We start from the raw sequence: 12,204 nt of genomic DNA on the forward strand, positions 1-12,204 counted from the left end.
TATTTATCGTGTGATTTTGGAAATAAAAGTTTCATATTCTGAAAGCCAAGACTTTGTTTATTTAAAATCAAACAAAACACCCGAACCCCGAGAAACACATTTTTTTTTACGCAAATCCACGTTTATTTTTAAATGAGCCGTTGCGACTTCCGACTGATTTCGATAGAGCGGTTAATATTAAACCCACAAAAAGCCCCGCTAAAAACAAGCTGGAAAAAATGAGTGCAACACCCATTATCTGTCTCCCATTACCCCTAGATTGGACCGGCTTGTTGCAGAGACACAAGCTCAGGGCTCCCACTAATTCAGCGTAATGGTGAGTTGTATTTTTATGCACTTTATATTTGTTTTTATGCCGGTGTTCAACTGGTTAGATCTGCTTACGCATTTACTTTGATTACTTCCTTCTTTTGCGGATGTGCGAGAGACTTTGAGACAGCAAACTGTGTTGAGTCAGTGTTTGAACGGGCAGATTATCTGTAAACTGCAGCATATAAATGAAGCCTGCAATAAATAAATAAAATCGATTGAACTATAGCCGAGGCAATTAAGGTCTGAACCCATGCTTTGAAAAACGCTACTTTACTTGCTTGTTATCTAATCGTCTGTTCCGCGGTGCCGTAGACACGTTTGTTTTTGTTGCAATTATATGCCTTTGTGGTGTGTTTGATTGCAACATTCAACCCAATGGAAAATAGCTAACCAGTTAACACAATAACCAGTTAAACAGGATCACAGGTTGTATTATGTCATATTTATCCCCCCACAATTTGATCGCCGGTCCGCGAAAATATTTTCTCACATGAAACCGGTGCGTGGTGCAAAAAAGGTTGGGGAGCGCTGGTCTATATGATCATATGACAGAGGAACAGATCGTCACTGGGCTTACAACTAAAGACACAGCCACGCAAAAACTGCGGCATGTGTACAGCTCCTTATGTGTACTGCAATTTTTGAAGTGCCGGAGCGGCGTTCTGGGGCTCTCCGTCAGCACTACACCACGTGATGACACGCTACGCTCGTGTTGTGTTCAAGGAACCTGTCCTTGGCCAGGAAAAATAGGAGCTCGCTTGTTTAATTATTTTGCGGTCTAGATTTCTTTAATTTCTTAATTTTTTCGTGTGTTTATAAATGACCTCGAGGGCCGTATCAAATGGTCTCGCGGACCGTAGGTTCCCCACCCCTGATGTAAAGAAATGCAACAGTATTGTAGTTTATAGCCCAACGTTAGCTTTTTATTTCGGGAGAGTACAAAATAATCCGGGGGCCCAGCAGGAATTTTCCCCAAGAAACTGGGCCTGATTATAGTGGGACTGGTCAGTATATACAAGAATCTCAAACTATAGTACTCAGTGTTTACCATCTCCATCCTGTCCTCCAGCTGGTCTCGGAGCTGCTGCTTCTCCTGCCTCAGTCCCTCCAGGGTCTCCTGCAGCTGGTCTCTGTCCTCACTGAGAGACGTCACTCTGCTCTGCAGCTGGTCTCTGTCCTCACTGAGAGACGTCACTCTGCTCTGCAGCTGGTCTCTGTCCTCACTGAGAGACGTCACTCTGCTCTGCAGCTGGTCTCTGTCCTCACTGAGAGACGTCACTCTGCTCTGCAGCTTCTCCATCTCCTCTGTGGAGCTCTGACCGCAACAAACCTGTTGTTGTAGCTGAGCTTGCTGCTCTAGGCTTAGTGTTTCCAGGTCGATGTTTCTCTGATTGTGCTCTTCAAGTTGTTGTTCAAGTGAATGTAGAAGGCTCTCAGTCTCTGTAGCCTAAAAACAGGAAAATAAATAACAATCAAATATTTCCCAATCATCCATAGAATAGGAAAATGTATAAAAATGTGAGCAAACGCTCTGTAACACACAAACACTTAAACCACCAAGTGTCAGATCTCAGACACGGACCACTCCCCCTCACCTTTTCCATATTACGCTGCAGATCGACTTCGAGCAGGCTCTTCTGCTCACTGACAGTCTGTAAAGTATCCTGCAGTTGCTTTATCTGAGGAGGAAAATTGGCCCATTCAGTATTTTGAATATTGAACCAGGGATTTTAAAGATGCGAATGGAATTTATTAATATTATTTATTATTATAAAAAAAACACCATGAAGAGACCTAAGCCAACATCAGAAGACTTCAGTATTATTCTTTTACCTCTTTCTGAAGGTTGGTTACTTCCTCAACATGCAGTTCTGAGGTCAGTATTTCTGGCTGGTTAAACTCACATTCGGCTTGGGCAACCTGCACAAAAAAAAAAACGTTAGTTTCTTTTCCCCCCCTTTCTAAAAAGATCTAAAATAATCAGTCATAAACTAATATTTCTTTCTTTAGAAGAACCCATTTTAACTAACCATCTCCATCCTGTCCTCCAGCTGGTCTCTGAGCTGCTGCTTCTCCTGCCTCAGTCCCTCCAGGATCTCCTGCAGCTGGTCTCTGTCCTCACTGAGAGACGTCACTCTGCACTGCAGCGTCTCCATCTCCTCACTGTGAGTGTCGGGCGTCCTCTCAGACAGCAGAGCGTCTCTCTCTGCTCGCACACTCTCAAGCTCCTCAGACAGTGTCTGAATCTGTTAAGTTAAAATATAGTCCTAATTGTTATTTCAAATAAACAGTGATGTGAAAACAAAGAAAATCATCATTCAGTTCAGATGGTTATCAATCATTATTTCACGGCATAGTTGAATACTCGATTCAGATTGGTTGATTCCGACATTATAGAAGTTATTAAGTAGGCAAATTAACTCAAACACGTCATGTTACAATTATTTTGCTGCTTGCTACAAAAGGAAAACTTGCGCGGCTCTCATGTCAGGGGTACTTGAGTGAGTGGCATGCAGGCTCTGCATGCACAGCAAACCACAATCAAATCTCTAAATCAAACGGATCCGGTGATTAAAGGTAAAAACACTGAATAAAGTAGTTTCATGTGTTTCTCCAGGGCAGATCGGCGCTGCTAACCGAGCTAGCTCAGCTTGTTGCTCTGATAACTTAAGATCCAGACGTCCGTGACTAAAATCCTTACTCCGGTTAAATATAGTTAAAAAAAATACCAATTGTATAGCATTAAAGTTCAAGAAAGGATGGTTTGCGAAAAAAAACGGTCTTTTCTTCAATTCCTGTATGTTTTCATATCGCAATATATATCGCAGGGGGGGGAAAAAAAAATCGCAATGTCAGTTTTTTCCAATATCGTGCAGCCCTAATTATGGGTATCAGATATATAAATACCAAACAGATCATACATTTTAGACATCCCTCATATCCCTCTATTTCAGCCCTGTTAGAGAATGGCTGATTCTCTGGTGGCGACGTTTCTGATAGGGCCGTGGGTGTAAAGCCCGCCCACAATTCCGATATTACGTCATATCGGACGCAAATCTGGATCAGCTCCGTTATACCCCCGTTTTTAGAGATGTGGGTACGGAGGAAAAGAGAGAGGGTTTATTTTCTGACACTTTGTGAGTTCCCTTACACAGCGGGGACACATATTTACGTATAAAGGTCCTTACACACCAAACTGACACCAAAGAACACGTCCCGACGGAACGTCGCCTCACGTCTTGGCCATCTTTCGCACTGGAACACACCGCAAAGACTTCAGCCGACGGCCAAGTTGCACGTACGAACTGCGCATGCGTGAGTGGCAATAACTCTCCTTACCAGCAGGTGGCGGTAGTGTGTATTCGTCATTCAAAAGAGGCAACAACCGGAAGACAGGCTGCGTGATACACCGAGAGAAGAAGAACAGACTGCGTGATATAAACAAACAACAAATAGCGTGTGCGTTCCATTTTCACTCTACAGCGAGAAGCTCATGGGGCTTTCCTGAACCTGTGTCGAGGGCTGGAGTTAAATGAAATCTCAGATTTGCCTTCTTAATAGTTTGTTTGGGTCCCTCACTTCCTTTTCCAGGGTTCCTGCAGGTTTCGCCAACTCAAATTTAAGACTTTTTAAGACCTTTTTAAGACCACTTCGAATAGAATTTAAGACCTATTTCACGGCAAGAAAGTATGAAGGAAAATTGCTATGAAAGAAGAAATACATCCCATAATTACTTACAAATCAAATGTATTCATGTTCAACATAAGAACAATGACTGAACATAACAGCATAACAGTACAGATAAGAACTGTGTTAGCCAAAAAGTGTGTATGTGTCTCTGTGTGTGTTAGGGCTGTGCAATTAATCGTATTTTATCGCAATTACGATTTTGGCCTGCCACAATTACAAAAACAACATAATCGAAAAAAACGATTATTTTGCTTTGCTAGGTTGTGACAGTGCACTAGAACATATTTGATCCAATTAATTTGAGTCTAATTCATTTGTATTTATCATATTTATATATGTTTAGTAGCTTGTGGAAGTGCGCTCCAAAATATTTGTTGATCTTGTTTATTGGTATTTATTATTTATTTAAATATATCATTTAATTAATTTTTGTATTGGTTTTTCAGTTGAATTATACGTTCAGGGTAATCAACAGTTAAAAAGATACTGTTCAAATTATTATTTGTTTTAAAGTTCAATAAATGGATGTTTTCAAAGTCAATGAATAATCTTATTTAATAATCGTGATATCAATTATTGACCAAAATAATCGTGATTATGATTTTTGCCATAATCCCTAGTGTGTGAGAGAGAGAGAGAGAGAGAGAGAGAGCGAGAGAGAGAGAAACAAGAGCTATATTCAGAGCTCTGCTGCCTTGGCTACAATCTTTCATCTTTGCTGTTGTATGATTGGTGTTTAACTACGGTATTTAGCGTCTACAGTAGGGCTGTGCGATTATGGCAAAAATCATAATCACGATTATTTGGGTCAATAATTGATATCACGATTATTAAATACGATTATTCATTGACTTTGAAAAAATCCATTTATTGAACTTTAAAACAAATACAAATAATCATTTGAACAGTGTCTTTTTAACTGTTGATTACCCTGAACGTATAATTCAACTGAAAAACCAATACAAAAATAAATGATACATTTATATTTACATTTAAATAAATAATATCAAAAATAATAAATACCAATAAACAAGATCAACAAATATTTTGGAGCACACTTCCACAAGCTACTAAACATATATAAATATGATAAATACAAATAAATGAGAAAAAAATAAATTAGATCAAATATGTTGCAGTGACAAAACCTAGCAAAGCAAAATAATTGTTTTTTTCGATTATGTTGTTTTCGTAATTGTGGCAGGCCAAAATCGTAATTGCGATTAAAATACGATTAATTGCACAGCCCTAGTCTACAGCACCTCCGCTTTTAGGGTTGACGTTGAAGACCCAAACGTCGCCCGGAGGTCCAACGGTGTTGTTGCGGGAGCTGCTGCACTAGCTAACGCTACATTAGCCAAACAAACGCTAATTTCTTTTGCAAAAGGTGCAGCGGGCTTCAAACACGTTCCCTCCACTGGTTTCAACCAAGCACTAAATTCGATGTTTTCCAACCAAATACGGTTGAACTTATACTTCCCCATATTTATTTGTAAGTAGATTCGAAGATACATGAGTTTCTGACTGCCGCTAGCTGAAGCTTGGTTGCTAGGTTACTAGCTGGGTGTTCTCCGTTAAGGGGCCGGGGGAAACAAAGTTAGTGATTACTGGTTCCATGTTGATTTATTTCAATACAAATTGTTGGGGGGAACTGAAAGGCTCTTACCGTACAGGTTACTTTGCAGCCCGGACATTTCCCCCAAAACACATTTTAGACGCAATCGCAACACAGAAGTACCTTTCAAATCCCATAATTTTTAAGACCTTCTAAATCATATTTAAGACCTTTCTTATTTTTTTGGTCATATTTAAGACCTTTTTAAGGCCTTAAATTCAGATTATCAAATTTAAGACTTTTTAAGACCCCGCGGGAACCCTGTTTTCGCTTATCATGCACTGATTCGCTAAGCTGAACAGCCAATCAGAGTGATTTCTTTGGCCGACGGCCTTTAGCCGACAGCTTCCCGACTCAACATGTCGAATCGGCGGCGGAAGGTGTCGGCACGGCCGAAAAGACACGACGGTGCAGTACACACCAAGACACACCAATCTGAGTAGGGCGACACGTCGCTCATTGACATCTATCGACGCCGAAAATCGGCTTGGTGTGCAAGGACCTTTAAAGACATCAAAAAGTGCATTTTGCATGATAGGACACCTTTAATACGTTTTCGGAGTAAAGTTGTTCGTTTATTTAGTATGTGGGCGTGTAATAAGCGGGATAATGAGCAGTGAGGCGGTCATTATTGGATTCAGGTTGATCATGGAGCCCTACGTGAAGCGGTTGGGTGTTCTTATTCCAATAATGACCGCCTCACTGCACATTATGCCTCACTTAAGATTGTGTCTAAATTCACTGGATTGATTCAAAAGAGTGTAGTCCTGCCTGATTGTGCAGCTCCTGCAGCTGGAGGGTAATCTCTGCATCACTCCCATCACTCGCTCTGCTCTCCAGCTCTGCCTTCTGACTCTTCAGTGCGCTGATCTCATCTTGGAGAACTCTCACCTTCTCCTGAGACACCCTCAGCTCCTCCTGGTTCTCCATCATCTGAAAGAGATTACCACCACAAGTGTTCAAGTGAAGATCTATTTTGTACAAAGTTACTTACAGCTTGCATTTACATTTCTTGTGCCACTTGTTCCTGAAGAGGTGATAATTAGTAAATATAAAGTCCAGTTTTACTAAATGTAACATGATTTTTTGATGTCCATCAAAGCCTTGTAGTAAACCTGAGGTAACTCCTCTGTTGAGACTTGTAAAAACATGCTTTAAGATGACAACAAAGGTGGGGTTAAAGGAGTTTGTAGAACAAACATGATTCTGATGAAGTAAGGATCAAATTAAGAATCATATTGGTGTCAGTAATAGTATGTTTAGATTTTACAATGAATACTTTAAAGCTGAAGTAAGCACAGAGTTGTTGTCAGAGTATCCTACAAAATGTCATTTAGTAAAAAAAGAGTATTCCAGAAGCATTAAGGAAGTCTTACAAGTGTTTGCAGCTCCTCTATCTGTGCACTGGTCTCGTTGGGAGGAGCTTCCTGTTGGGATGTCTGTGCATTCTCCAGCTGTTTGATCGTCTCCCTCCGTTGGCGGTTCTTCTCCAGGGCTGTCCTCAGCTCCTCCTGATTCTCAATCATCTGTTTGGGAAAAAAATAATTTATGTTTGGGCTACACCAGCGTTTCTCAAAGTGTGGGGCGCAGAGATGTGATAGGTGGGTCGCGAATGGACGTGAGATTTTTTTTGGACCTCAGGCCAGAATCGAACCTGGGTCCTCGCGGGCGGTAGTGGACTGTTACAGCCGGAGACTTGCAACAGCGGTGGACTTTCACAAGATTTAAAGATCTCCTATCAAGTTATTTCTAGGCATATATTATGGGTATCAGATATATAAAAAACATAAAGTGTTTTGCTCAAAATACCAAACGGATCATACATTTTAGACATCCCTCATATCCCTCTATTTCAGCCCTGAATGGCTGATTCTCTGGTGGCCACGTTTCTGATAGGGCCGTGGGTGTAAAGCCCGCCCACATTTCCAATATTACGTCCTATCGGACACAAACCTGGATCAGCTCCGTTATACCCCCGTTTTTAGAGATGTGGGTACGGAGGAAAAGAGAGAGGGTTTATTTTCTGACACTTTGTGAGTTCCGTTACACAGCGGGGACACATATTTACGTATAAAGGTCATTACACACCAAACTGACACCAAAGAACACGTCCCGACGGAACTTTAAAAATCACGCTGTGAAAGTCCACGGCCCACCTATGCCAGCGCCCCACCGAAGGCAGCAGCCCACCAACGGCAGCGGCTCACCGGGAAAAGTCCTGAATCTCCCGATGGCCAATCCGAGCCTGCTCACACACACAAAACTGAAACCAAAATAATTTACAGACATATGTAAAAATCTCTCATGTGAACACACATGTGAAACGCTCTCACACACACACAACAGCGTTGCAGTCGGGAAGAAAAGCAATGTGGAGCGGCATCTCACCACTTCATAAGGAGTTTAACCGTGACACTTTTCGAAATCCCGTTTGCAAATAGGCCTATGTTTATTATTATTTTTTATTGCAAGCCGTCATCCCCACAGCCTCTGTGAGAGAGCAAGAGAGAGAGAGCACACTTTTATCTATTTAACATAGCCTAGTTGTAAAAAATAAAGCAATACATAATGAAAAAACACAGTGAAAAAAACAAAAACAGTTTAACCTGTTAAGCTCCGAGCCTGTTTTTCAGGTCTCAGGCTCGAAAATGACATTCCCAGAACAAATGACCATATCTTCCCTTCTAAAAGGGTTAAATTAATAATCTTTTTTCTCAAAGTAATGATAAGCCTGTGAGTTGGATGTAGAAGAGTCAGAATCAATATAGATGTTTTTTATTTTAAAGAAAATTCAGATTTTACATAGTAAAAAAACTGTGAATTATAGCGTCCGTCCAAATATTCTTTTTGACTTATAGTGAAAACTACCCTTGGATAATGTGTTAGTAGACTAAACGCTTTAGGAATCCAAAGTACAACATATAATATATATCCGAATATTCGTTCGTTGGAGTACTATTCGGGTTTCAATTTCGTTATTCGGATATTCGTTTTTATTTTTATTTGAATGTATTGAAATCTCCAATATCAACGTAAGAGCGTGTGCCTCTTCGGGGGGTGCTAAGACTTAACCATAAACGTTATCGTTTACTTTCTCCGTCTTTATATGTAGATATTACTTTTCTCCGTTAATCCCGTCACGTTGTTTCCAAAGCAACAACAACTTCCTGTCAACTGCGCTAACTCTCCTTCAAAATAAAAGGATGTCCATAAATAGGAAGCCAAGCCAAATTACACTTAAGACATATTCAACTGCAACGAAAGTAACAAACACAATGCGATATCCTTTTCAATTTCAAAGAACACAAATTGGGTTACATTAACAAATAACTATAAAACGACAATACTGTAGAATAACAAAATGAATGCCGTGAATACACCGAAATATACGTGTTGAAGCGGTTCGCTGCTGATTATGCCGCCGCCGCTGGCTCATGATACTTGTGCTTGTACTTATGAAATATATATGTAAAAATATATTGCACAGTATTCATGTGTGCCACATTTTCAATTAAATGTAGTCAATTAAAGTTGAGAACATTTTCTGACAAATCTTTGTTGATAAAAAAAGCCAGATAACTTCTTTCTAGGGATGGGTATCGTTAAGGTTTTAACGGTACTACTACTTTTATCGATACCGCTTATCGATCCGGTCCTTTAACGGTACTCTTATCGGTTCTTTTGGAAGAAAAAAATAAGGTAAACTAACTAAACAAATTGTAAACAAAATGAACATTGCTTTTTATTTAAATTAAATAAATAATATTTTACATCAAGGGGATGGACTCGGGATGGGGCTACAGAGAAAGAAAGTCGAAAACTGTGCATTTCTCTGTCTGAATGTGGTGCACTTTTGCTAAATGTTTAGACAAATTGCTTGTGTTACCGCCCTGACATGCTAAACTCTTATTGCATTTTTGGTAACGAGCATTGTCCAGCCACACCGAGAGGTAAAGTTTAACCACACCTTGGGGCACTTAGTTCTCTCCGCCATCTCCTCCGTGTGTATGTGTTGCATGCATGTAGCAGCTGCGTGTGTATAAACTGCCCCGCCCCCTCGCACACAGACAGGGGAGAGAGATCTCTCGTCTGGATTGGAAAGATCGAAAATACATCATAGACGCATTTTTTTTTTTTTTGCATATTAGAAACGGAGTTGGCGACACTAAGACTGCAATATAATGTTTATGTAGCAATAATACACATGACATGTCTCCAGTACCGATAAAAAGACCGATAACGTCTGAGTTTAACGGTACCACGGTCTTTAATAATTCAGCCACGGGGCTCCTTTAATACCGGGGCTCGGTACCCATCCCTACTTCTTTCTATAACAAGCTTGAAATACACCCTTCATATTTCCACTTATAAGCAATCTGAGGCTTCCGTGTTAAGGAATTATTGTAACAAAATAAATGAAACCCTACGGAGAGCTGCGATGTAGGCTGATTCAAATATCTGTCAAAAATGTACCTACATTAGATTTATTTTGCTAACCTATAACTTCACTTATAGTTAGTGGCCCAGCCTTTCGTATATTTTTCTGTAAGTGCCCCTGTGTCACATGGTAACTCACCATGTCTACATTTTCCTGAAGGTCTCCCTGGAGCTGGTCTCTCTCTGCAGTGAGAGATGTGACTGCAGAGAGCAGCTTCTCCATCTCCTCTGCAGAACTCTGAGCAGCAGCACTCTGCTCAGACAGGAGAGTCTCTTTCTCAGCACGCACACTCTCAAGTTCCTGTGACAAACTCAGCATCTGTTGGGAAGATTTCAAACTGACAGTCAGAACACTGACAAAGAAGGACTGCTTTTGAAAGACTGCAGATCAGACACGTCACTCACATGTTCCCCTAAAACAGACTCCTTCTGCTCGTAGAGTTTCACCAGATCGGAGTGCTTGGTCCTTTGCTGCTGCATCTCGTCTTGAAGAGACTGTAGAATAATTTGTGTCTCAACTGCCTACAAATAAGAGACAATATTGTAAATAAACAAACAAGGAATAATTTTGACCAAAGGAAACTTTTATAGCCAGGAAAATAAAGCTGGAGAAGAGGTGACTTCGAGCAAGGGCTGTGAATTTAAAAAGGCTGGCAACATGGAAGCTTAACTTAAATTTGTGAACAAATTGGCACAGAGAATATTTTAAACGTATAAAAATATCTCATTTGTGTCAAAGGACGAGACTGTTAATTGGTCAACATTATAAATGAGAAATTAATGAGAAAATTAACAAATCTGTTGTTTTTCTAACAATATAGTTTAGTTGTGTACCCCAAAGTTTTATGTTAGAAATGTATAGTACATGTCCACAGCCAGAGATGGAGTACTCGAGTGCCGATTTTCGGGACTCGGGACTCGACCTCGCGCACTGATTGACGCGACTTGGACTCGTGAATACTCGCGCACGATGACTTGGACTCGGACTCGTGAATTCTTGCGTACGCTGACTTAGACTCGTGAATTTTTCCCCCCACGATGACTCGGACTCGACTTGTACATTGACGCTCCTACTTGGACTCGAGCAAGTTTTCTCTGGAGTCTGATGTCCTCTATCCTGGCATGTGCACCTGTGAGGAGAGTTCACGTACTGGGCCCCACTATTCCAGTCTAAAGATGTCTAGAGACACACCCCGCATCGTGCTGTATGCTTTCACACATTCTGCTTCCACATTGGAAAAGAGCAGCGCAAAATGCTCGTTATGTGGAAACAATATTGAAGAGAAGGCTCCGTAACACATTACTCTAAGGATGGAGTTCAGACATATAGGCTGTCTTGAACACTATCATCAGAGTAACGTGATCTAATCAATAAACAAAGATTCAGCCGATAACACGAAAGCACACGGCTACTTAACATGCAGAATGACGTCATTTTGCATGCTAAGTAGCCAGGTGCTTTCTGGGGCTAAATCTTTATCAGTAAACCGATTTAACCGGTAAAAGTTCCTTCAAAATAAGAGTCCCGATCTTATTACTATCAAAATAGTGCAAAACTAAAACTTTACCATAGGAAAATATTGGCATACAAATATAATCACTTCTCTAAAAGGTAACTCATTTTAAATATAGTTAGACATATTAAAGGTAATTTACAATAATAATAATAATATTAGTAATAAGCTTTATATTTGTATAGCACCTATTACAAGACTTGTAGCCAAACTGGCTTCACAGCAGTTCAATAGACACATTAGTATAACATGACAGGATAAAAGCAATGTAGAGGAGCAGCTACATTTCAACACATATATCCATGAAGATTAATACATGAAGACTTGTGACTCGGACTTGACTTGGACTCTTCTGAGGTGACTCGGACTTGGACTCCAACACAGGTAATGATGACTCGGACTCGACTCGGACACTCCTTGGTGACTCGGACTCGAAGAGTGGTGACTCGAGAGTGACTTGGACTCGTGAATTGGTGACTTGACTACAACACTGTCCACAGCACATAGAAACTGCCAGTGTTTCCCCTACCATTGTCTTGGAGGGGCGCTGCGCCCCGCCAACGGAGCCCCGCGCCTCCCCTGAGATTCAAGGTGTTTAAAAAAATATATATATTTATTTTTTCTTTTAAATAAATA

The 12,204-nt window shown here is 40.6% G+C and overlaps 1 protein-coding gene across 13 annotated transcripts in view; it reads right to left on the reverse strand.

Moving 5' to 3' along the window:
• The window catches only part of cenpe (centromere protein E), a 158,632-nt gene that overhangs the window by 29,135 nt on the left and 117,293 nt on the right, over positions 1–12,204 (reverse strand). For 6 of the 13 annotated variants that reach the window (XM_034150564.1, XM_034150565.1, XM_034150561.1 and 3 more), the window contains 4 exons: positions 2,343–2,558; positions 2,146–2,232; positions 1,908–1,991; positions 1,361–1,759 (listed from right to left, as the gene is read on the reverse strand). In XM_034150564.1, the coding sequence (XP_034006455.1) occupies positions 1,361–1,759; positions 1,908–1,991; positions 2,146–2,232; positions 2,343–2,558 (786 nt within the window). Of the gene's footprint in view, positions 1–1,360; positions 1,760–1,907; positions 1,992–2,145; positions 2,233–2,342; positions 2,559–6,388; positions 6,551–6,993; positions 7,144–10,193; positions 10,374–10,459; positions 10,577–12,204 lie in introns of all 13 variants that reach the window. The other 7 variants (XM_034150566.1, XM_034150557.1, XM_034150568.1 and 4 more) reach the window with 6 other exon arrangements.

Source organism: Trematomus bernacchii, unplaced genomic scaffold, assembly GCF_902827165.1.
Source record: "Trematomus bernacchii unplaced genomic scaffold, fTreBer1.1, whole genome shotgun sequence".
NCBI classification, from domain to species: Eukaryota; Metazoa; Chordata; class Actinopteri; order Perciformes; family Nototheniidae; genus Trematomus; species Trematomus bernacchii.